Source organism: Grus americana, chromosome 3 (assembly GCF_028858705.1).
Source record: "Grus americana isolate bGruAme1 chromosome 3, bGruAme1.mat, whole genome shotgun sequence".
NCBI lineage: Eukaryota > Metazoa > Chordata > Aves > Gruiformes > Gruidae > Grus > Grus americana.
The window spans coordinates 114908645-114933162 of NC_072854.1; the positions used below are offsets into that span (position 1 = coordinate 114908645).

Sequence of the window (24518 nt, forward strand, 5' to 3'; positions counted from 1 at the left end):
AATTTTTTCTTTTTCTTCTTTTTTTTTTTTTTTCCCTCCGTTTGCCTGCGATCGCTTGAGGACCTCACAGCGGTGACGGTGGGACGGAACGAAAAAAACTCCTTTTACGCCGATTTTGTGCTCAGTTTTTTAATTGTTGTTGGCTTTTAATTTTTTGCCTCTTGTTTGGGGCTTTTTCGGGGGTTCTTTTTGTTGGGGCTTTTTTTTTCTCCATCCTTTTCCCCCCTCCCCACCCCATACATTTGATTTTTTTTTTTTTTTAATTTTTTTTTTTCCTGCGGGACTTTGGAGGAAACCTGCCCAGCTTTTAGCATGATGTCTTACCTTAAACAGCCCCCTTACGGCATGAACGGGCTGGGGCTGACGGGCCCCGCCATGGACCTGCTGCATCCCTCCGTGGGGTACCCGGGTGAGTGTCCCGCACCGCGGCCCTCTCGCCATCCCCATCATCACTCACCCACGCCCCGGTGGGTGCCTGCCTGGGAGCAAGCGGAGGGGGGAAAAGATCCGTTTCAGGCGGGTTTGGATGAGCCCATGGGGCCGTACAGTTTGGGGTGGGCTGTGGGGTCGGTGCCCCCATTTGCCTGCACCCCTGGCTGGGTAGAGCAAGGTGGGGGGGGGCAATGCCGTTTCCAGCTGAATGTCCCCAGGGCTTCTTTATTTCCGTGGGGATTTTTAAGGAGAAAAAAGCTTAAAAAAAAAAAAGTAGATTTATTTCAACACAACGAAATCTCTCCATTGCTCCCACCGGGGCCAGGCCTGACCCTTCCCCAGCCCTGTGCCGCTCGCCCTGCCCGCAGCAGGGCAGGGTCTGACCCCAGTAGGCAGTGCCCGGCTGCTGTGGGGCTGGGATGTTCGGGGAGCACTGCTGCTCTTTGGGGTCAGAGGGGGGAATGTTTCTCAGGCCCCTGCCCTAGGGATGTTGGGGCTCCCACCATGCGAGGGAGGGTGCGGGAGGTGCGCAGGGACCCGGCGTGACCAGCGTGGTGGTGCTCGCCCCCAGCCACCCCACGGAAACAGCGGCGGGAGCGCACTACCTTCACCCGCTCGCAGCTGGACGTGCTGGAAGCACTCTTTGCTAAGACCCGCTACCCGGACATCTTCATGCGGGAGGAGGTCGCCCTGAAGATTAACCTGCCCGAATCAAGAGTCCAGGTACTGAACCTGCGCGGGGGAGAGATCCTGCGCTGTCATGGGTTGGGGGGATGCGGGAGCACCCTGACTTGGCTAGTGCAACTTGGACGTGGCTGTCCATCCACACTCATCCCTGTTTCCTTGGGACTGGGATGCTCATGAGTGTCCGGCTGCTTGTCTGTCCCACTGTGGAGGCATCCAGGCAAAGGGGGGGCTTTTATTTTTCTTTTTTACCCATTTTTTATTAATTTTATTTTTATTAATATTTTTCTGTCCCCCTCCACCTGCCTTAGGGTGTAGCAGCCCTACTGCCTGGGTGCTTCCCGGGGTGCTCCCTCTTGCACTGCTCCCCAGATGATGATGCCCAGCAGGGTGGGATATGCAGGCAGCACCCCACTCAGGATCCATCTCCCAAAACCATATTTTGTCACCACGCCGGGGACATGCACAAGCTGGGACACCCCAGCTGCCTGGCCCTGGACATATTTGCTTGGGACGGGATGCGGGGTGGCCCAGGTGCCAGATAGGGCGGGCTTTTTTTTTTTTTGGGGGTGTGGGGGCGTGTGGTGCTAATGGCTGGGTGTGGGTGCTGGGAGAACTGGTGCTGGGATGAGGTTGATTGGGTGCTCCCAGGGTGAGGAGGGGCGGCGGGGTGAGCGGTGTGTCCCGCTTGCCCCACCACCCCTCCTCGCCCCACCACTCATTGCCCTGTACCCCATTTTCTCGCTCCAGGTCTGGTTCAAGAACCGCCGTGCCAAGTGCCGGCAGCAGCAACAGAGCGGCGGTGGGGCCAAGAGCCGTCCGGCCAAGAAGAAATCCTCACCAGCTCGCGAGAGCTCGGGTTCAGAGAGCAGTGGGCAGTTCACACCGCCGGCAGCAGCCTCCAGCTCAGCCTCTTCTTCCTCCTCCAGCTCGACCTCATCAGCCCCGGCAGGTGCCCCAGCATCTCTCAGCACCCCAGCATCGTCCATCTGGAGCCCAGCTTCCATCTCTCCGGGTGCGGCAGGGGTGACTGTGCCCGAGCCCCTGCCGCCGGCCGCCGCGTCCTGCATGCAACGGGCTGGCCCCGCCGCTGCTGCCACCTCCGCCAGCTACCCCGTCTCCTACGGCCAAGGTGGGGGCTACGGGCAGGGTTACCCCGCGCCACCCTCCTCGTCCTATTTCGGAGGTGTGGATTGCAGCTCCTACCTGGCGCCCATGCACTCCCACCACCATCCCCACCAGCTCAGCCCCATGGGGCCCTCCTCAGTGCCCGGCCACCACCACCACCACCCGCTGAGCCAGAGCTCGGGCCACCACCACCATCATCACCATCACCACCACCATCAGGGTTACGGCGGCACCGGGCTGCCCTTCAACTCCTCCGACTGCCTGGACTACAAGGAGCCCGCCGCTGCTGCTGCCTCCTGGAAGCTCAACTTCAACTCCCCCGACTGCCTTGACTACAAGGACCAGGCATCCTGGCGCTTCCAGGTCTTGTGAAGGGCTGACCACCGTCCCCCCAAGCCAACATGGACCCCCCCCGGCCTGGGGTCTCCCCGCTGCCTCCCGGGCAGGACTCTGGCTCCGGCTCTTCCTCCTCTTCTTCCTCCTCCCCCCCTCTTCCTTAGCAGTGGCGATGCCCCAGGGGGGTCCTGCCACCCCCATCTCTACTGACTGATATTTATTTGCTTCCTGCACCCCTCCAGCGGGTTTATTATAATTATTTTTTTAAACACAACAGAAGAGGAGTTTAAAAAAAAAAAAAAGCCTAGCGTCTCCCCTGCTGCCCCCCCGGGCAGAGGCGCAGGCTGGCTCCTGCCCTGCCAGTGCCCACCCCCCCCCCCAACTTCATGCAGGGATTCTCACCCCACCTGGGTGCGGGAGCCCCTGGCTTGCCGGTCCTGTACAGCCTCTTGCCGCTGGGAGCGGCAGGAATGATGTAAATACTAGGTCCGTTCCAGTGACCATGATTATTTTTAGTTGATGCTGTTGGGTTGGCATTTATCTAGAGTCTAACACAGAACAGAACTTAAAAAAAAATTTTTCTTCCCTAAAATTGAATCTTTCCCCATTTTGCATCCTCTGTCCATCCTCGAGGGCTCTGTGCAAGCTTGGCCGTGCTGTCATGGGGCTGGGGCTAGGGCAGTGGGGTGAGGGGGCAGCAGCCCAGGGGAGGTACCTGGAAGGGAGGAAAGGGCTGCCCAGCTGATCCACAACCTGCAAACCAAAAAAACCAAAACTTTTGGAAAAAAAATATAAAAAAAATAAAAAGGAAGGAAAAAGAGGAAAAAAAAAGTTTTGGTTTATTTTTTTGGGGGAGGGATGCAGGGGAAAGCAGCTCTGCTTTGGGGTTGGGGGGCATGACTTTTTGGGGGGGTGTATTTTGGTTTGTGGGGGGTTTTTTTGGGGGGTTGTTTTTTTTTTTTTTAGCCCCTTCTGTTGGTGCATTTTTATGGGTCTGGGCTGCAGCCCCCGGCTGCCTTCTCTGCCCCGGGCTGGTGCTCTCCGGCAGCTTTGACCCATAGGGGGAGGGGGACTGTGTATGTGTGATTTTTGATGCCGTAACCCCACACTACCCCTTCAACTGTAAGGCAAACCCCTCCTCATTCTTCCTCCTTCCCCCCCCCCCCCCCCCCCCCCAATAAAATCCAAACTAATAAACGCCGTGGTGTCCTGTCCTCCTTCCTTCCCTGCCCCTGGCCTCCTCTTCCCTGGGGGGAGCAAGGTGCTGGGAAAGGTTTCCCGGGGGGGGGCCCAGCAGGATGGGAGGGGTGTGATGACTTTGCAAGTGCTCTGAAGGGGGGACCCACTGCTGCCTCTGTAGGTGTGGGCTCTCGACCTGCTTTTATGTTAATTGGCACCATTAATTGGTTACTGATTTATTGCTGCGCCACGGTGCTAGCAGGACCCATGAGATGTGCAAACACTGGCCAAAACAGCAAACCACCCCCCCCACCTGGTGGGGCAGCCCCACAAACTTGGGACCCATGGGCAGGCTTGGTGGTGGGGGTGCAAGGGCCACCCAGACATACAGCTACACAGGCAGACCTCTGCCCCCCTGTGCAGGCAGGTGCATGGAGGGATGCTCAGCACTTGTGCTGCCAGCCCTGGCTCCCAGCATTTCCCTCCTCAGCCGCTGCCAGCTGCGATCTAGCTGGGGAAGGGGGGACGAATTATTTCTCATGATAATCTCCTCTTTTTTTTTCCGCCTGACCTTCCCTGCAGTTGCTGGATGCTGCCCCGTGGTGCTGAGGCCGTTCCCACTCCCAGGGGCCCTAGGTGGAGGGGACCACTGGAGTCACTGCTACCCTCCATGTGGCATTGATGGTGAGAGGGCATCCCCAAATTCTCGTCCTCCTCCCTGCGGTCTTGCAGCACTGCTCACTGCAGCTGGGAGCTGCATGCTGTCTGCTCCCATCCCTGGTATCCCCAAGGCACCCTTGGGGCAGTGGGGACCATGGTGAGGGGGGAGAGGCGAGAGGTGTTGAGGCACTGGTGTGCTCCAGGCGGCCACTTTGGGGAGGGTTTGCGCCCCCCTGTAGCTCCTCAGCATCCCAGTGGGGTGCAAATGGGTCCGGCAATGTGCTGCTGCAGCTGCTGGGAAATGGGCTGCAGCAGAAAAACCAGCGGGGTCAGCCCCAGGTGCCACGGGCACAAGCGTCTGCTCCTTCCAGGGTCACGACCACGGCACAGCGGGGGTGGCCGATGGCCTCCAGCGCTCACACACCATGTGGCAGGGAGAGACGGGAGAGGACGAGTGCAGCCAAGTCAATGTTACAGGATTTTTCTTTAAATGGCTCTTTTCCTTGTTACCTCCTTCAGTGTGCATATATATATATATATATATACACACACACACACACATATCTATATTTAAGCATTTTTTTTTTTATATATATCCTTACATATAAAATAGTTCTCTTCTGCAAGCAGTAGTAGCAAGACATCATACTAAAGGGTGGCTGTACTGACAGTTTGAGGGAGGACCACGCGTGCTGGGTCTGGCTGCCACCAGCTTATGTATTCCCAAGCTCTTTTTTTAAAGGGAAAAAGTTATCACGGCCCTCCTGGAGCTGTAAAATAAATAAATCCGTGCTGGATACAAAGTGAACCAAAGTGAGAACCTGAGAGACAAGAGCCAGTACGTGTATAATACCCCCCCACACACACACACACACACACTTCCTCTTCCGTAAAAGATGTGGTACTTAAGGACATGGTTTAGTGGTTGGACTTGGCAGTGTTAGGTTTAGGGTTGGACTCAATGATCTTAAAGGTCTTTTCCAACCTAAATGATTCTATCATTCTGCAAAAAATGTGGTTTATTATAACTCAGTAAATCAGTGCTGCTGAGAGACACATATGGGAGGGGAGATTGAATTTTGCTCCCTTGGGTTCCGTGACATGGTCCTAAACCTCTTCATCCACCATTTCACAGTGCGGCTGAGTCCAAGATCTGCTTCAGGGTTTGGGTATCTAAGGGGTACCTGTGTCCCTCAGGGCAATCCCCCCCCCCCCCAATTGGGGCACCCAGCAGCTCCCAGTGCTGTAGCCCAGTGGCTTCTCTCCAGCACAATTTGGGCTGTGGGCATTTTCCAGTCCCATTCGTGCAGACCCGGAGCATGGCAGCAGGGCTGGTTGCTGAGCCTGGTTGGTGGCGGGACCCAGAGGAGACCTTTTTCTGATCACATCAAATAATGGCTTTGCCCTCAATGGCTGGCTTCATTTTTTTTTTTTTTTTTCTTTGCGTTTCTCCCAGCCCTGGAGTTTCTTTGAAGGCTGACGAGCACCACTACAGTGGGAACAGCCGGTTTGCTGGAAAACAACTAAAACTGCGTATTTTTTATGGTGTGGTGACTAACCAGTGCAATGCCTGCCGGCAAACTGTGTGGTCAGGCCCTGTCCTCCCTCCGCTGCCCGTGGGTCGGTGCCAGCAGGGCAGGCGAGATGTGACTTGCACCCATTGGTGGGTGAGCATGGGCTGGGGAGGGTCCTGCCCGGGTTTGGTGGTCCCTACCACCCTGCCATTTTGCCGACAGCACACCTGGACCGCTCGGGCTTGGGTGGCGGAGCAAACCTCTCCCACCAAGGGCTTCCCTGAGGCTCAAACAGGCACTGCCACCCCAAGCACAAGTCTTGGCAGGTAAAGTGGCATGCTGCTGCCGCCACACCACTGGCTGCCGGGTGCCCGGATCCAGGATCGCAGGGCTTTTTTGGGCAGCCAGGTTGTGAAACAGCTGCCTCAGTGACACCATGTCTCACGTCTCAAGCAAGAAGGCTGCTACGTGCATGGCTACTATTAGTATTTTTTTTTATTTTTAAATAGCATTTGCTGCTGGACCACGGTGCTGCCAGCGGCCCAGGGGTTGGTGCCACGGTGTCAAGAAGCCGAGTTACCCAGCACAAGCCTGGTGAAGCTCCTGCCTCTCTCCCGAGCACCGGCAGCTGCCTCCGCATGTGCGCGCCTGCTCCGAAGGCATGTGGTGCTTTCTTGCCTGTAAGTCAAGGGCCAGGACTGGGCGGGAGGAAAGAGGGGCAGAGGGGGCGAATACTACCCAGCTTGGGCTGGTGTTGATTTTTATGCTTGGTGCTTCATGGACCTGAAACAATTTATGATATATTTGCTGTTATCAGAGTATTTGCTCTGAGTAGAATCCCCGCTTGGAAAGCTTTGCTTTTAAACCCTCCGCATGTGGCAGGGAGCTGCAATGATTTGAACGCCCTGAGCAGTGCCTGGCCATGCAGAGGTGGGCAGAGGCTGAGCAGGGCTGCTGCCAGCTGGGGTGGCTGCCGGCCGGTTCGGGTGCAGGACGTGCTTTGGGGATGCAAAGTGTCAGGGCTGAGCATGAATTAAATTATTTAAAAATTATAATTATAAATTAAGTTTCAGGAGATGTACTCACTAACACGACTTATTACAGTTATTTTGTAGACAGTCTTTCTGGCAGGGCGCAAAGAAAACAGATGATTACAGCTAAATAAGGAGCCATCGCACCCGACCATTTGTGGTTTTCCCTCTGTTGACCTCTATGTTAGCCAGTCACTGCTAATTCATGCACTTGGAGTAGCAATTAATGCACATAAAATCCCACATTGGTTCAAACCTGGTTTGAATTTGTCAATAAAAATCTGCCGGTATAACTCCCAGCCGAGGAACCTGCTATACTGGAGCGCTCTTCTTTCATGTTATATGGTTGAGCACAAAAAGCTGCGGGGAAGGAGGAGGGTGAAAATGGTCAGAGGGCTGAAGCCTAAAGGAAAACATATGCCTATTTCCAGTTAAATCCCTAGTCAACACTTTTTTTTTTTTCTCCAGGACAGACAGGACTTTTCCAAGAAAGCCATGAGAGGATTTTTTTTTTTTTCCTCATAATGAAAAACTGCGATTTTAGGAAACAGCATTCTGGATCTTATGTACATTTCTAGTATCACTTCCTGTATATTTTTAAGCTGAAATCCTCTTAGCATGCAAAGTAAATAGATTATGATATACTGGAGGATTAAGAATCACTGTCTGGTGTCAGATTAATCCCTCATATAGACCATCACTTGTACTGACAGAAATATGGCTGCAATTCAGCAAAATAGCTGTACGGCGAAGCAACGCATCGCAGCGTCTTATGCAGAACAAGCACGCGATCGCTGTGGTCCGTCGTTGCACCGTGTGTATTTCAGAAATTAAATTCAAATCTATAGGACATTAAAGGCGCGCTCCCCTCCAAGTGCCGTGCGAAGCACAGCCATTACAGGCACGGCTCTGCGCGGGGAGGCAATGCAGCAGCCTGCTCTGTTTCAAAGCTCTCTTTATTAATTTTTCCCTGTTGAGTGTACAAAAACCTACACGTTGCAGCCGGTTCACTCCCTTCAAACTGCAAAGGAAAAAGTCTCCTTCAAATATACTCATGGAAAGGCGCCGATTCAGATAAAGTGCTGAAATTGGCTGGGAGTTTTTCTGATGTGATCAAAATTGCCCGTCATGCAACAGAAATTCGGCCAGATTTTGGCTCGTAGGGGAAAATGGCTGACCAACAGTGAGCACAAATATTTTATTTTGGTAAATGCAGACTTTTTATTAATAAAATATTTCTAATGGATTGTGGGTTTTTTCTTTTATTTTTGGGTTTGTTGGGTTTTTTTTTACACTGTGCTTTTATTTTCAGTTCATTCATCGTACATATTTGTTCATCATACAAAACCAATTTCAAGAAGTTCGCTCGCCAGCTTTGGGTTGCAACCATGCAAAAAAAAAAGATCCCAAAAAGATCAAGCTTAACCCACACGTGCTTACAGTAGAGCACAAAAATCTGCATCCATACACACTGCACCTGATCAAATGGTGGGAAGAAATACCTGCGACGATGCTTGCCTCTCTCTTCACTGTCACAAAAAACCTAGAGGGCTGAAACAGGTTACTTTACCTTCTCAGTGCATTTTCTCTTCGTGGTTAGAGGCAGCAGATTAAAATCTGGACTCCAATGGAATGATGTTTAAGAGCCTCCACGTCTTTTTTTCAAGGCAAAATAATGGTTATTCAACTAAGATGATATATCTAGATATGAAAATTGAGAGCATTCTTCGAAAAATGCTGCCGACTGTGAAAGGCTGCTCTTTCACAGAGGTATCCTGAGTGAAGATTTTATCTGCTGGTATCTCAATAGGACGATTTTCAGAGCCTTAAGTGGAAATTCAAATCTGCTTCCAAGTGAAGATTGTTAAAATATATAATGCATAGAGAATTACAGACTGTCCCCTGAGAAGTTTATGGATTCTTCCAATAACTACCACCCCCAAAAAATTTTTCAGTGTGGTGTATGTATGGTAAATGTGGATCTGCAAATGCTCGCTTTTTTTTTAGTGTCTTTGAATTACATGATGAAAATGTCACCAAATTGTCTTCCATAAGCAAACACGGGGCAGTCTGTGCACGGACACATTCGTGCTAATCCAGGAATAATTTGGAGGTCTTCAGGCAGCACTTTTTATAAGCCTGGTACTTCATCTTCTGCTGGTGGTTGGATCCAGGGATGGCTGGAATTTTGCCAAAGGACTTTCTGCGCGCCTTGCCACCTCAGCAAGGTTTCCCCTTTGCTTTGGCAGCGAAGAGGATCACACGCTCAGTCACACCAGCCCGAAGTGCACGACTTTGAGAGCCCCACTGTCTCCGGTCTCCTGTGGCAGGGGAAAGACAGGCAGGGACATGCAATGAGGAATGGGAACCTTGCATGGTTATTGGAAACACCATCCCAACCCAGGGAGAAAAGACAATTGCAGACTCTGTCTCAGTTTGGCCTGTGAATGGAGCATGCAGCCCTAAAGCGGTGGAGACTGCCTCGTCATGCTAGGTAAGGAACTTGGTCCTTTTTTAGGCCCCCTTGCAACCCCTCTTCTCCGCTGCCCTTGGGGAAACCAGGGGCTGCAGCTCCAGGTGGACACGGGGTGGGGATGCAAGGGGCTGGGAGTTGAGGCTCCACCTGCCTTTGAGCCCCCTGCCCCAGTGCCTGGAAGCTTATTGGCAAAAGTGAAACTTTAGATTTTTTGTTACCTTTTAATTAAAACATACTGTGAACACCACAAGGCTGGGTTAATGCCAGCGGGTAGCAAGCCAGGTTTTCAAAGTTATGCGGGGATGGCATTTTGCATTGCTCATACAATGCAAATACGTGATTTAAGCACGAATCCCCTTTCTGCGCTCAGTGCCTGTGCAGGGTGGAACCCCCAGCACTCCGGTTTTGCAAAGGATATGACGGTGGGGAGACTATGTGGCACAAATAGAGGTTATTTCATAACATGGGCTAACGTGCCTGTAAAATGCGTGAAATACTTTGCCTTGGAAAGTGCTGTAGTCTAGTGAGTCATTGCTTGCTTTTGAATTACAGATGAGTAGCCAGCGCTTCACGATGCAAAGAAAAAAACCTAGGCGTGGAGCTGAAAACAAAGGGAAACGTGTGTTTGTCCTGTCTCGGAGGGCAAGAGACACTGGCTGGCGTGGGAAGAGGGGATGGGCTCAGCCCCAGGAGGTGGCTGTCAGGGCTGTGTCAGGCTGCAGGAGCACTGGCGAGGGCAGACGGACTCGTGTGAGTGACTCCCCGCTCCTTGACTTCAGGAAAGAGGAAAAAAAAATTCCCCTAACACTTGCAGCTTCATAAGGAACCTTTACCAGAGCAGCAGCTCCATCTCATGGCATGTGCATTTCACCACAGAGATAGAGATCACCCTCTGAAACAGCATTCCCGCGTACAACCTCCCTACCTCAGTGTAGAGGGAGCAGTACAAGTGCGACAGCTCAAAACGAGCACTGTGCGGACACTGAGTTTTGTGTCCAGCCCGCCGCTTGGCACTGCCCTTGCGGGGAGACAACGGGAGGTGGCCCTGCCACAATATAACCCCCGTTAATTTGCGGAGATGGTTTGAAGATGACGAGAAAGCGACTCCAACATCCCATCCAAACCGGCGCTTGCATCCCAGACTCCACTGGGGTTATTTCAGTGTTGAAACTCAAAGCCCAGCTTCACTGCCAAGACAACTGCTTAGGCAGGTGTCTTCAAGGAGCTTATGAATTGCCTTACTCAGTAGTAGGGCTCATGGGGTGTCTGTGTGTATGTGCCTTGGTTTTTGGGTGGCTGCAAGCTTTCTGTGGGCTCTCTTTGCTCTCTGAACGGTATTTGTTGGAGGCTCCAAAAAGTACAAAAGAATTTTTTTGCTGGGCAGCCACAGCAGTAAAGCCTTGGGAAGCATCAGCTGCTGAAGGTAAGGGGTGTCTCTTTTTTCCCCTAGAGCTGCGTCAGTGCCTGATGCAGAGGGTTTCTGCTGGTGCTTGCTCTGAGCATCAAGGGAACAGCTGGGAAGGTGAATGCAGACTGGAGAAAAAAAAACACATCATGTTTGATCATTTAGAGTTCAAGGTTGTTTGGGTTAGTGCTTGTTGTTCAAGGCTCAGGGTCCCGAGTGCATCAGATAGGTATTTGACCTGGGATTTGTGATTCGTGATTTGTGCCTTTTGTCTGGGGAGAGGTTAACAAGAACCCAGCTCTGCAGACCTACCTAGTTGCTTTTGTTTTAAAATACCTTTGAAAAAAAAAAAAAACTATTTGCAAACTTCTCTGGTCACACTAAAGCAGAGTTGGCAGTGTCGCGTGGGAAGTTGGTGATGTCGCATCAAGCTTGTAGAGGTGTTTAATGTTAATCAAAGGCCGAAGACCAATAATGACTAGAACCCTCTTCTGACATCTGCATCTTTTCTGATGTAGCTCCCCAGCAATAAAAGAAGCTGTAATAATTTGATGAGTTGATTTTCACAGCACAGGAAGAGGGCTGTCCAGGAACAGGGGAAGCCAGCGTTGCAGTGCTGCTGCCTATGGTAATGAGCAGCTAGTCATCCAGAGCAGGAAAACATGAATATCCTGACAGGAGAGCATCCACTTGTGCCCTGGAGAGTTCAGATCGTGGGGCTTTGCATGGTAATGATGTGGTCCGTCTCTGGCAGGCGAAGGGAGGAGCGGTACAGGAAGGCACACCCTGTAATTGAAAAGTCACTAAGCCATATGGGACCTGCAGGGATAACAGGATGGAGGCAGTGGTTTGCTTGGTCTCCCCAGGTCTGAGGCAGAACGGAAGATCCCTTTAGTCTCCTGGAGCAGGAAATACAGGGAAACCTCTTCCCCATGCTGCCGTATCGCTCCCAGGAGGCTTTATCTCCTGGGCATTATTCTCAAGGGCACAATGAAGGTGGGAAGGGATGAGAGTGGGAAAGAGAGAGGAATAAATGAAGGAGCCACGAGGAATTATTTTAAACACCTGTTTTTTCAGGCGGAGGCTGCCCTATTCCAGGCTGCAGGAATGGCTATGTGGAAGGACATGCCTGTTGTTAGGATCTATAGGTACTGCTCCCTTTCACTGGAAATGTCTTGGTTCCCTTGGAGAGCATCATACAGAACCAGTCCAGCTGATAGGTATTTAGCTGAGTGAGACTACATTAAAACAACCATTTGGTAGCCATATGACACCATTGGCTTCAGCATGTTAAGTTACTCTAAATGAGATGAGTCTTCAGCCCAGAAATGACAGAGCGGTCGAGATTCACATTTTCCAAAGAGTTTAATTTGTACTGAGGTTGGTGATCAGGGTCTTTGCAGGCTTAGTTTTGCTCATCTGAGGCTGGGTGCTGCTAAATGGAGATTCTTTGAACTAACATACATAGTTTCCTCAAGATTATCAAATCCCAGAATAACACAGGCCAGAGGGACCTCTGGAGATCACTTTGCTCAAAGCAGCAAGAGTAGGCTGGGTCTTGAGCAGCACGGCCCTTGAGGCTACCCCCATCCCATCTCCAGCCTTTCCCAGAAGACAGGACTGAACATGAACACCAAATCCTGACCCCACCACATATTGCAGATGGGATGCTCACTTCTGATTTGCTTAAAGAGCCATAACCCAGCCGAGCCATGCATAAGGCAAGAAAAACTGCAGCTTATCCTCATTTCTCCGGCAACTGCCTATGCCATCCCCACCTTTGCCCCAGTGATGGGATCCTCTGGGCAGCGCTGGTCCCAAACCCTCTGGGCAAAGCCACCTGCTCTGCGTTTGTCCTACCTGCGAGCTGAGACCGCCGCGACAGTCCTCGCCCATCATCACCCGTGCCCCAAGGGGCTGCAGTGGGGACACACGTGCCTTGTGCTAGCACAAAGCCACCGGCACTGCTGAGGGGACATGGGTGGTCCCTGCGGTAGCATGGTCTTGCCTCTGAGCCGCATGCTATAGGGCTAAGGCTTTCCTCTGGAAAACAAGTCTCGTTCAACTGCTTGAGCATTGTTTGGCTGTGTGACAGCCAGCTGCTCTGCCAGGTGACTGGGAACATTTTGTTGCACGATCTTTCACAGTTTCAGGGAGGAGAAGCTTCCTCATAGCTGAGAGTGGCAGCAAGCGAAGACGACGCATATTACGATGCACCTACAATGGTAGGGTCCATGTTGGATACGTCCACACTGAGGCCTCCATGGCCATTTGCACTGGGCATAGGTCACTTCTGGCTCCAGCCTTTCGCCAATGAACTGGTGAAGGGGAGCAAAGAAAATCTTCCGGCTCGCAGCTGCAGACATCTTCCTGCAGAATTGACTGTGCAAGAAGGGCTGGGTTTTGGGTGTGCTCCCCTTGCGTGGCACTGAGCCCGGTATTGTGAGGGCTCCCTCTGAAGCAACGTGCAGGAAGTGGTGGTGGAGGGACGCCAGCCTGGGGGAGCGGGAGGGTGAAAGCAGGACCTCGGGGATGGGCTGTCTATCAAATGCTGGCACTGATGGAGCAGGACTGGTGGCTGTGTCCGGGTGTAGAGCTGGTGGTGGTGGTGGGTTTGGGTTGGATTTGGGATGGGTTGAACTAAAGCCAGAGGTCAGTCCAGTTAGAAAGGAGCTGCTCTGATTTGCTGGGTGCTGGTTCCTGCATTGGTAACCAATTGCTGCAAGACTTCCAAATTTCCACATGGTATTAAAAGTCAGGACAGAATGGTGTTGGAAACATATTCACAGAAGTGCAAAGTTAGTGTTGTGTGGATGGCTTTTCTATTCCGAAAAAACCTGGCCTGCACAACAGGCTCCCTCTTACCCAGCGAGTCATTTCCCTCTGCAGCCCAAGCGCTTGCCAGAGCTGCTGCCTCCAACAGCACCGCACCTCCCTTCCCTGGGTCCTGCGAGAAGCAGAGCAGCTCAGCAGGACAGAGGTGCCCCATTTTCCTGTGCACAGGCAGCTCTGGGATGTGTGGTGAAATCAGGGCACCTCCAACGAGGTTGCAGAGGTCACACTTTGACCCACCAGCTTTTAGCAATGGTGACCGCTCAGCTGCAGTAACTTTTTGGAACCAAAGGATGCTTTAACAGCTCCTTTGTGTAAATCCTTAAAGATGTGATGGGAAAGTTTTGTTCTTTACGTCACTCCCATTATACAGAGTTTGTGCTTGTGGATTTTATTGTGATAGTCCAGAGCTTTCAATGAACTTCTCAGTTTATTAATTCAGCCACTTACATGGGGGCAAGGAGCATCTTACACGCAGCTCAGGGAAGGAGCAGTTAACTGCTGGATAACCCAGCTGCAAATCCAGGAATCCCACCAGTGTCTCCAGACTGTCACTGCAGCTATATTTTACTTTACTCTGTTCCCGAGGCCACCGAAGCCATCAAAAGGCCACCAGGGACATATTTTGAGTATGGGGATTTCCCACCAGTGCGACCCTGGCATGGCAAACTCTGTCACCTGCTCCCCAGCCTTTCCCCATCCTCCACCCAGGGAAAATGCGCAGGGGCCCATGGGAGACTGCAGAGGTGGGGCCAGCGCGTGTTGTTCTCCAGCACTTCGGGACTGGTAGAACAGCTCTTAGAGCACGAATTTACTTGGCACGGGCTGGTTTTGTAATGAAAGAAATAAATAAGTGCCATCCTGCTCTGCTGGGAGGTTGAAATGTTTCCTTTCTCTTCTTGTCTTTTTTTTTTTTTTAATGATCTGTTTGTACTGAGGCCAAACATTGAATACTTTGGACTCAAAAATAAAAGTTTCAACCAGAACTGTAATTGGGAGGAGGCTAAAATACAAGCACTCCTGTATGTTCACCATGCTGCTGTGAGACAGATTTTATTTTATTTTATTATTTTATTTTATTTTATTTTATTTTATTTTATTTTATTATTTTTTTCCTTTAAAGTAGAACTGAAGAAGTGCGTTGGTGCTGCACGCTGCTGACTCATCAGCTCTGGAGACAGGATCGCCCTATGTATATGCTCTATATGCGCACCCCCCGCCCCGACACCCAACCACCTGGGGCACCAAAGCAGTCTGGGAGGGACTGTCCCCATTGGACATGGCAGGGTAGCTGAAGGATTTGGGGGACGAGGGTAGGGTCTCCCTGGCCATGGGGAGGTCTTCTCCTCTCCTGCCCCAGTGAGCTTCTCACAGGCTGGAAGTGTGCGAGCACCCGAGCCAGCATGGGAGAGGGAGGAGGACAGAGGACTGGAGGCTGGTGGCAGGGGAAGGGCCGGTCCACCTTTTTTGGCAGCACCTTGCAGTTAAATCAGCTTAAAGCGATCATGAAACCATAGGGTAGTATTTCACTCCTCTTTACTGTGGTCTCACTCTTGAAAGCACCAATACGCTGGCTAGTCTGTGTAAGATGAACATGGATGGAGGACAATAAGTTCTTTCTTAGGTCCCATCCAACAGGCATTGGATAATAATAATTTTTGACTTTTATGTGCTGCGCTCAATTCAAAGCCGCAGACGAAGCCCCACTCTAGCAGTGTGGTATAGGAGCATTTCTACCAATTTCAGCGAGAGCCCTGCAGGCAGACAGCTTGCAGGGACAGGCTTGGGGAGTTTCAGGAAGCTGCAAAATAGAGTAAATAATAATAAGCAGAAATAAAAAAATAAATCAGAAATGCATTACCTGCTCTGTAGGAACTGCTCTCAAATTTCCTTCAAAAAAAAAAAAAGCAAAAAAAAGCACCATGTTATTTACATTCCGTTGAACTCACTGAAAAACCCAAACAAACAAGGGTATGGTGTTAGGTAACTCTTTCATTTTTTGATAGGACACAGCTATTTTATATCCTGTTATTCAATGGATGAATTAAAATATTTAATATATTGCTTATACAAGTCTATACACGTAGGATATGTCTATTCCCTCAAATGATACACCAAGTTAAAGCAACTGTGATTTTTGTGGATAAAGCAGTGTGGAGATGCAAGGCCAGCGATAGATCGGGGTTCCCACATCATCCTGTCTCAGTAGCAAGCCGTTGCAGGAGTGGGATGCACGCATGGTGACACAGCCGTGGCTGCAGCACTCCTCTCTGCCTGTGCCGAGGTAGCTGTAGGGTGGTGGAGCTTGGTGTGGGCTGCCTGCCCAAGCGTTCATCTTGTGTCTCGGGAGGGTTTTGCTGTCAGGTTGCTGCTGGAGGTGCTTGAGGATGAGGCTTCGTGTTACAGCTTGAGCTGAATTAACAGCTGCCAACATCAAAAAGAAGTCCTGCTGCAGGCAATGTGCTTCTGCCCCTCGCTTGGTGCTGCCTGTGGTGTCTTCTGATCCCCAGGCAATGCAGTTTGGTTCAGAGGATGGACAAAAGCCCACGGGAGAGAAAACAAATATTTTTTTTTAACTTGGGTTAATATGCCAGCAGCCCCCTGTGTGATCCCATACATGTGGGCAGAAGGCGGCGGTGAGGGGGAAGCAGGACCTGCCCGTTTCGATGGTGGCAAGCTGCTAGCTCAGCTTCACTGTAGTGTGGAAGCACACCCGTAGATGGCTTGTTTGAAACTATCTGTTTCAGTTGTGGCTATAGGAACCAGTTACGCCTTGACTTTCTGTGTCAGTGTGCCTGAGTGTACGTAGGCTCAGTTCCTACATACCTGCCAGTATAGTGATGGGACACCTGGACAAGCCAGAAGGTAAAAATCCTCGTCTCACCCCTTGTGCAAATACTCTTACGTATTCCTGCCTGGCTCACTTCACAGGATGATTCTTTAACCATGACTTTCTCGTGCCAGACTGCTCCTCTATTATACCATTGCACTACTTTGAACGTGCTATGATGGAGATACTGAAAAGATAGCTGTGTCCATTTACTCCAGACCCCCCTGCAGAAGTAGTGTAAAATGCTGCTTCACAGACCATGTAACTGGTGAAGCTCTGCTGTGGAGGACCTGGCCATTGCACACCGAATAAGAGAGCATTAACAACTGAAACTAATAAACACTTTGCCTGTCTTTGTTAAATCATTAATAGCACTGCAAGATAAGGATATTCATATGATCAGAATATTTATTCTATGTTGTGAGAGCCAGTAGCTGAGTCCTCATGCCTCTCCCTGCTAAGTATACACAAAACAAGCTCATGCTGCAATGACACTGCCTTATTTTTCTTCCTAGATCCAAGTTCTTTTTCAAGATATCAATAACCATTATTTCTAGCTTCATCCCCTTGTCCATATTTGAAAGCAACTCGTTTGCTTACCTTCCTGGCTGCTGGAAAAGAGTTTCTCCATCAGGGAGGTGGTGCGGCCATCTGCTCCGGGCTTATGCTCGGTGTCTTCTGCCTGTCTGCGGCTGGTGGGTCTTTGAAAACAAAACAGAAGTGATAGGAGGGGAGGGAGCAAGGACTGGAGAGTTGGGGAGACGCTGCATAGCAGAGCAAAGCTGTTTCGTTTGTTTTCTATCTTTTCAAGTACACAGCAGCCTGTGTAATTCCCTGGCTACAAACTGTAGCTCTTTTTTATCAGATGCCAGTATGTTTGTTGACTGAGTGTCACTAGGATCATTCATTTGGCCATGCAGTCGCTCCAGCACCTTCCTGTCATTCAAAGATGTGGTGTAAAGCTGGTGTTTTTTTGAGCAATTAAAGTTTTGTTAAGGAGGACAGACTGGGCATGTGCAGCACACGTAGCAGGCGCCTAGCGCTGCGACAGCCCTGCACAGGGGTGGTCAGGCGGATGCTGGGAGAGAAGGATGTCAGACTCAAAAGGCAGTGCTGATTTTCTGTGATTTTTGCAGTTAAACCCTGTCTCAATACCGCTTCCATCACTGAAATCCAAGTTGCATAGGAGCTACGGGGAGGAAAACACCAGCTATGTGTTATGGAAAATGCAGATGGATTTTTTTTTTTGGTTTTGCTAGTCTCGGTTTCTTCACTCATCATTAATCTCTGCTATGTAGGCGTGTGGAAAGGCAATCCATTCCCAAGGCAGTGGAACTGGAAATTTGGAGGTTATCTTGTGCTATCTTGGCTCGCCAACTCGCCGTTCGTCCCCCCATTTGCAAATTGCCAAGTGCCTGGTGAAGTCCAAGGGAGCATTGCCTTCGGCAAGAATGAGTTGAACAGAGAAAATAAACTAAACCTCTCAAGCCAGGCCAACTGGAAACTCTTTTGGGGGGATTCTCCTCATTTGGGTGGCTTTTCCTCCTCTGTGCATGTAGTCATGTTTGACTCAAGTAGTGTTTTACTTCAGAGTGGCTTTCAGATATGACAGCAGTGTAGTTGTGTGAATTGAAATGTGAATGCTTTTGTGCGGCACCCAATTTGTTAACTGCTACAGTGTGAAATCTCACTCAGCTTTGATAATACAAATAATACATTCCAGGCATAAAAAGACCTTTCTTACTGACAAGAACATAAATAATTAAAGAAAAAGCTCAGATTTTCCCTGCACCTTTGTCTTCACGCTACCAGTCGGAGGATAGCTATGCAAGCAGCTGGGCATCTGTAAAGCGACTAAAAGCAACTCTCCTCATCAGCTTTCCCGAGACATTTTTAAGCTGCAGTAATGCAACTCTCCCATCACGCTAAGCTTTATTGGTTTAGCAAAAGAAACTAAGAAACTTCGCTGGAGACCAGATTATGTTGGTTGCAAAACCAGAGGGATTCTTCTGCTCTTCGACCCCATTATCTCCTTCATAGTGTCTTGATCAGCTTTCTTACACGCAGCCTCACATTCTGCCGAGACCTGCAAATTGCTTTTTTGGCTGCCAAATTGCCATAACCCTTCTATTTTTATGTTTTAAAAGAGCTTAAACCTCTCCATCCTCTTTGGATGTGTCTTTAAAATTGACCAGTACTGGGAGGATTTCATGTATATCCGAAGGCTTAGAAGATGTTACTTCTACCAAGCTTCTAGTTTTACAGTCAACAGACATGAAAAGCCCAGCGGGGATAAAAGGAACTTAACCAGTTCTGTCTAATGCATATAAATCTACCTAAGAGCTCAAGGCACTGGAAGTACTCAATGTGCTACATTTATCTGAGTCTAAGATACAGAAATGGGTCTTCAGCCCACATGCCACATGTCCCATTTTGATGCCAAGTTAATATGAATTAAGAGACTGAGATGAATAAACAAGGTCAGTCTGGGCTGGGCCAAGTTGAATCAATGTAAAATAATTGTCAGTATTTTCTGTCAGCAACGCTGGTTTATCTTGGCTCGGGATTCTCGGCACTGTAGATTATAAAATGTTTTCAGTGGAACAGTTGGCAGACATTTTATTGATTTTTCATTGTTTTGTGAATGCTGGAAAAATTTCCATTAAGTATACACGCTGCTCATGTGACGAAGCCAAATTGCTTTTTCAAACTTTTCTTTCTTCAAGTGAGCTAACGCGGTAATACGTTAGCAATCTAATTTAATCAAGAGGACCTTTGTCTGGAATCAAGAGGCCATAGAGCGCACCTTGATGTATCTCGGGTACTTATGGCCTAGTACGAGTTAATTTTGTGTTTTCAAGGTGCTATACGCATGTTGACTAATTAATTTGCCCAACACCCCTTTGAGGTTGGTAACATATTATCTCGGTTTTACAGATGTAGAAATTGAGAGTGCAACTTCGCACAGAGCCATGCATATTTGCCTGCTGTTGTGTTCTCAATGCATGTGAAGCTCCTGTTGCCTTCACCGGGGCTGAGCAACGGCAAAGAACGAGAAGAGAGGCTGCTGCAACTGGGCAGGATTAGCGCTGCTGAGCTGCTGGATCCTACCTCCACGATGAATTTCCTACACACTGCCACATCCCCACAGCACGCCTCTTAATAGAGTTACTTTGGAACTGAAAATTGCGAGGACAGATAGAGCAGCTTGTAGGATTACGTACGGACCCATGGCAGACCGTATTTCTCAGCCTATATTCCTGTTATTTTAAGACCAAGTTTGCTTCCTGGTTAAAGAGAACTTTTTCAAAAAATAATTGTCGGTGAATGAACATAAAGAAGTGCCATAACAGTGACGAATGTTTATTTTGTTTAATTGCATGAAACAATGGAGTAAGAGTAAGAAATCCGTTTAATGTTTTTTTCTTTATGTGACACACAAAAAGGGATGCAGTGGGATAACTCTAATTCTTTCTTTTTATGCTGATTTAATAACCAACATATACAGATATGAAAGACTGTCATGCAGTTTTCTCTTAATGCTTCCTGAGGTTTGATCAGTGATGCCACAGATTCAAAATGTACAAACATGCTCCTGAGCTTAAATAAAAACCCTGCAGAGCAGTAGAAATAGGTGCATTTTTAAGAACATAAGCAACAGAAAAGTTTTATGATAAAATCACTGTGATGATATATACTTTTGCCATCTATCCTAATCACTTGTATTAAAATAAGAGATATCCTAATTAAAATAGGAGTTGCTCTGGTTTGGGGGATGGGGACAAGGTAGATGGATAAAAAGCTACAAAAAAAACCCCCAACCCAGCTTCACACACATCCTGACACTACCAACAAATGCAAGATATTCAAATCCACCTGCATTATGGTAAGGAAACAGAATGACACACTGATGGGGAGCAAACCCACACTGCAGTTACCAATGCCAATGGCAGAAGAGTGAGTGCAGCCATAGCTCTGTGCTGACTCTTACGTGCTGGACCCTGGCACGGTCACAGGCATTCACTAGTTGACTCATCCAGAAATAAATTGTCCCACAGTTCCTTTAATGTGTTGCTGAGAGGATCAGGACATTACCTTGGTCCTCTGAACAACAGTATCCATACCTTTTGAGAATCTTTTCCATTTTAGAGGCAGCAAAAGGATGATGCTGATTAAAATGTTTCCATAAACAGATAACGAGAATAATGAGAAAGAAGACAAGAGAGGCTGTAACATATCTGACACTTGGAGGGACAGAATGGCAATGGACAATGGCAAACATAAGCCAGAGATGACAGCTTTGCCTTGTAAAATTATTCACTGGACTGTGCATCATTGGTGGTATTTAACTGTCCTGTTCATTGTAGAGTGAAAAAAAAAAAACATGCAGCAAATAAAATGCCTCTATCCGGAGCATTGTCCTGAAATCTTTATTGCTCGTAACTTACTCTATGTGTGTGTGTGTGCATGGTTTGGAAAGTTGACTACAGTTCTCCACTGACTGAAACATTATTGGTACTTTCAGAAAATGTCACGGAGTTAAGCTGATTTTCTCTGTCTGTAAAACATACTTTAGTCTCAAACTAAGTTCTCTGCTTTCTGAACTTTAACGCAAGAAGAGAAACCAGATTTTGCCTAGAATAAGTTCTCAGAGAAATAAACCCTTGAGACTATTTTATGAATGATCATTTTGGTTCCAGTCTCTTCTATCCCTTTTCTGTCCCTATCTAGATCCCAGGCTATGGCTTTCCTTGTTAGGCAGAGCAGCAAAGGAGATGATAATGTGAAGAGTTAATTGAAATGATTTGTTAATCATGCAGCCTGAAAACTAGGCTTCTGTTACACATATGCAGATGTGAGGCACCCTGAAGGGCATCAGTAACAAGGTTTATTAAGTTAAACAGAAACATCTTCTACTAGTATTCACAGGACCCTTGCCCAGGGCTTCTGGCTAGGTGTAGATCATGAGATACACCTCAGCTGTCCCAAAACAAAGGTTCTGTCAAAGTTGAAATACAGGAAAGAAAGAAGTCTGGGTATGTGCTGGAGACAAGCTTCTAGAAACTTGGGTGAGAGATAGATTTGGGACAGTATCTGGGTCTGACAGGGATGGTAGTGTTAGAAATGCAGTAATGTAGATCAGTTGATTTCATTGATTTGGTGGGACTAGCTGGTACAAAGATGTTAAGTCAAGACAGGCAACAAAAGACTCGGGGAAAGAAGAAAGAACAGCCATTGAGTACTCTTGCTGAACATCTGCAAAGTCCCGTCATGGTGTCCTACAGAGACTAGGGGAACCACTGCTACACCGAAGGCAGCAGAGCCTGGGAGTACTGTCATGTACACTTGAATTCATGCGGGCCAAGCGCACATGAGCAGCGCTACTGGCTTTGTGTGACTTGCAATTTACTTGTACGGAGAAGGTTGTAGGGTCTTTATTGCAAGACTAATGACACTGAAGACTGAGGCATGACTTGCAATGAACAGATTGATCTTAGGTTGGAAGGGACCTCTGAAGGTCATCTGGCCCAATCCTCTTCTCAAAGCAGATTCAGCTGTTAAGTGAGACACAACTTCAAGGATGCTTTGGCTCACGTCTGTGACCCAGCAGGGACCTGTGATGGCTAACAGCAGAAATGAACCATTGGCACTAGCAAACATCTGGAAGGTCTGAAAGAGAGCAGCAGTACACTCCCTCACGTTAAGCTTGGAGCAATTCTGAGTCCAGATCTGAGCTGATTCTTGTCACATTACCAGAAAGGACTGTATCTGCTGTAGGAAGTTACAGTACGCCAACACGCAGGGGAACGAAGCAAACAAAAGCTGTAGACTAACCTTGCTCCCCAGACTACAAATCAAGTCCTCAGAGACAGTATCTCATGGATTTAAATGGTGCTGAGGAAGTAAATCAACAAGTTGCCTACAGTAATACTTATAAAGCGTGGCTGAAGTGACTTGGTCAAGACAGGAGGCTGTATTGTGCATGGGGTTAGGGAACAGAGAAGAATAGTAGTAAATCTATTACAAAACCAGAATTTTCTTCTTTTGTTTTTCTTGAGGGGAAAGACTTCAGAAGTAAATAGGAAATTATTCAGGATGTACATTTATATCTCTGGTGAGCAGAATACATAAACACCAAACACTAGCATTAAACAGCATGAGAAATAGAGAAAGTCAATAATGAAACAAAAAATGACCAAGCTAACGAACAATGAAGGGCCTTTACAGGAGGGAGAATATGTCCTGATTATTGATTTTGTAACTGCAGGTAGTGGTTGGAGGCTGGGAAGAAGTGGACAGTGGAAATGTCAGATATGAATTTGTGATGTGGGAAATCGGTTAGAATAATAATGTTCCTGTGCACTTACTAAGATGCTCAGCTGCAAGCACTATACAGCTGTGATTTCATAAACTTCACTGTGTTTTAGTAAGGTGGTGGTGTTGCCATTTTTTGAGTGAATTCACTGAGGCAGCAGAAAGCAAATACGATTTAATTTTGGGTTCACATGTCAGATCAATTTAAAGAAATTCCCTCAAATGCATAATCATCTACCCATTATAAACTATGTCCTCTGCTGAAGTCTTAGATTAGGCAGCCAAATCTCTAGGATAGGATAGGATAGGATAGGACTGTTTCATTTGGAAGAGACCTACAATGATCATCTATTCCAACTGCCTGACCACTTCAGGGATGACCAAAAGTTAAAGCATGTTATTAATGACATTGTCCAAATGCCTCTTAAACACTGACAGGCTTGGGGCATTGACCACCTCTCTAAGAAGCCTGATTCAGTGTTTTGAACACCCTCTTGGTAAAGAAATGCTTCCTAACATCTAGCTTAAACATTCCCTGGCACAGCTTTGAACCATTCCCATGTGTCCGATGACTGGATCCCAGGGAGAAGAGCTCAGCATATCCCTCTCCACTTCCCCTCCTCAGGAAGCTGTAGAGAGCAATGAGGTCGCCCCCTCAGCCTCTGTTTCTCCAAACTAGACAAACCCGGAGTCCTTAGCTGCTCCTCACAGGACATTCCTTCTAGCCCTTGTACCAGCTTTGTTGTCCTCTGCTGAACGCATTCAAGGACCTTCACATTCTTCTTATGTTGTGGGACCCAGAACTGCACACAGTACTCGAGGTGAGGCTGCGCCAACGCTGAATACAGCAGGATAATCACTTCTTTTGACTGGCTGGTCATGCTCTGTTTGATGCACCCCAGCATGCAGTTTGCCCTCACTGATGGCTCATACTGAGCCTGCTGCCAACCAGCACCCCCAGATCCCTTTCTGCAGGTCTGCTTTACAACCACTCCTCTCCCAATTTATACTTATGCCCAGCATTACTCTGTCCCAGGTGCAGAATCCAGCATTTCGACTTGTTAAATTAATCATAGCCGAATGCTCCAATCTTGGCCAGAGAGATGAAATGCTGCAATGACTGCAAACTGAGAACATTCCTATTTATGCAGGGTCCCAACACTCAAAACCTTCCTTTCTTTACACGAATTTCTTCTGATGAAGAAGTCTGATGCAGACTTGGCAGCAGATGTATTATAGAAAATAAACTCTGTGAAACTGGAGGCAAAACACAAGCCACAGTTACATGCTCGTAACCGTCTGTGGGGTTTTTAAAGCATAGAGAAGAGGTCTTGGCAGGTGACCTTCCCAACCTGTTGGCGTTGTCACAGGGAGTGCCTTTAAAACTCAAATTCATGTTGATAGGCTTTCAAGTGGCTGCAGCCAGCCAGGGGAGCCATGAGAAGTTTTGTTTCACGGCTCCACAAGAGGCAACCAAAAACTGTGGGCTCTCCTGGGAGAGGTCAGCTGCAAGCACAGAGTGTCAGCAGGCAGAGGAGCTGGTCGTGTGGGTGAGAAGCTTGCTTTATACTCACCGACCTGGCAAGAGGCAAACAAAAGCCTGGGAAATCCCAGCAGTTTATACAGCTCTGGTGATTGCAAGGAGCCACTCGTGAGGCTGAGAAACTTTTGGTGACCCACCTGGGCAGACACAGGT

At 48.6% G+C, this 24518-nt stretch overlaps 2 protein-coding genes across 5 annotated transcripts in view; one reads left to right on the plus strand and one right to left on the minus strand.

Annotated features, from left to right (window-relative positions):
* The first annotated feature begins 297 nt into the window (after nt 1–297).
* OTX1 (orthodenticle homeobox 1) lies at nt 298–2639 on the plus strand. Its single transcript, XM_054821457.1, has 3 exons — nt 298–409; nt 1004–1155; nt 1867–2639. The coding sequence occupies exons 1-3, from the start codon at nt 313–315 to the stop codon at nt 2614–2616; spliced, it is 999 nt and encodes a 332-aa protein (XP_054677432.1). The 5' UTR covers nt 298–312; the 3' UTR covers nt 2617–2639.
* Nucleotides 2640–9089: 6450 nt separating this feature from the next.
* Nucleotides 9090–24518, minus strand: part of WDPCP (WD repeat containing planar cell polarity effector) — a 158301-nt gene continuing 142872 nt past the window's right edge. For 2 of the 4 annotated variants that reach the window (XM_054822410.1, XM_054822409.1), the window contains 3 exons: nt 17108–17208; nt 15539–15567; nt 9090–9285 (listed from right to left, as the gene is read on the minus strand). In XM_054822410.1, coding sequence (XP_054678385.1) covers nt 9235–9285; nt 15539–15567; nt 17108–17208 — 181 coding nt within the window. In that variant the 3' untranslated portion in view covers nt 9090–9234. Of the gene's footprint in view, nt 9286–14831; nt 15479–15538; nt 15568–15607; nt 16177–17107; nt 17209–24518 lie in introns of those variants that run through there. The other 2 variants (XM_054822411.1, XM_054822408.1) reach the window with 2 other exon arrangements.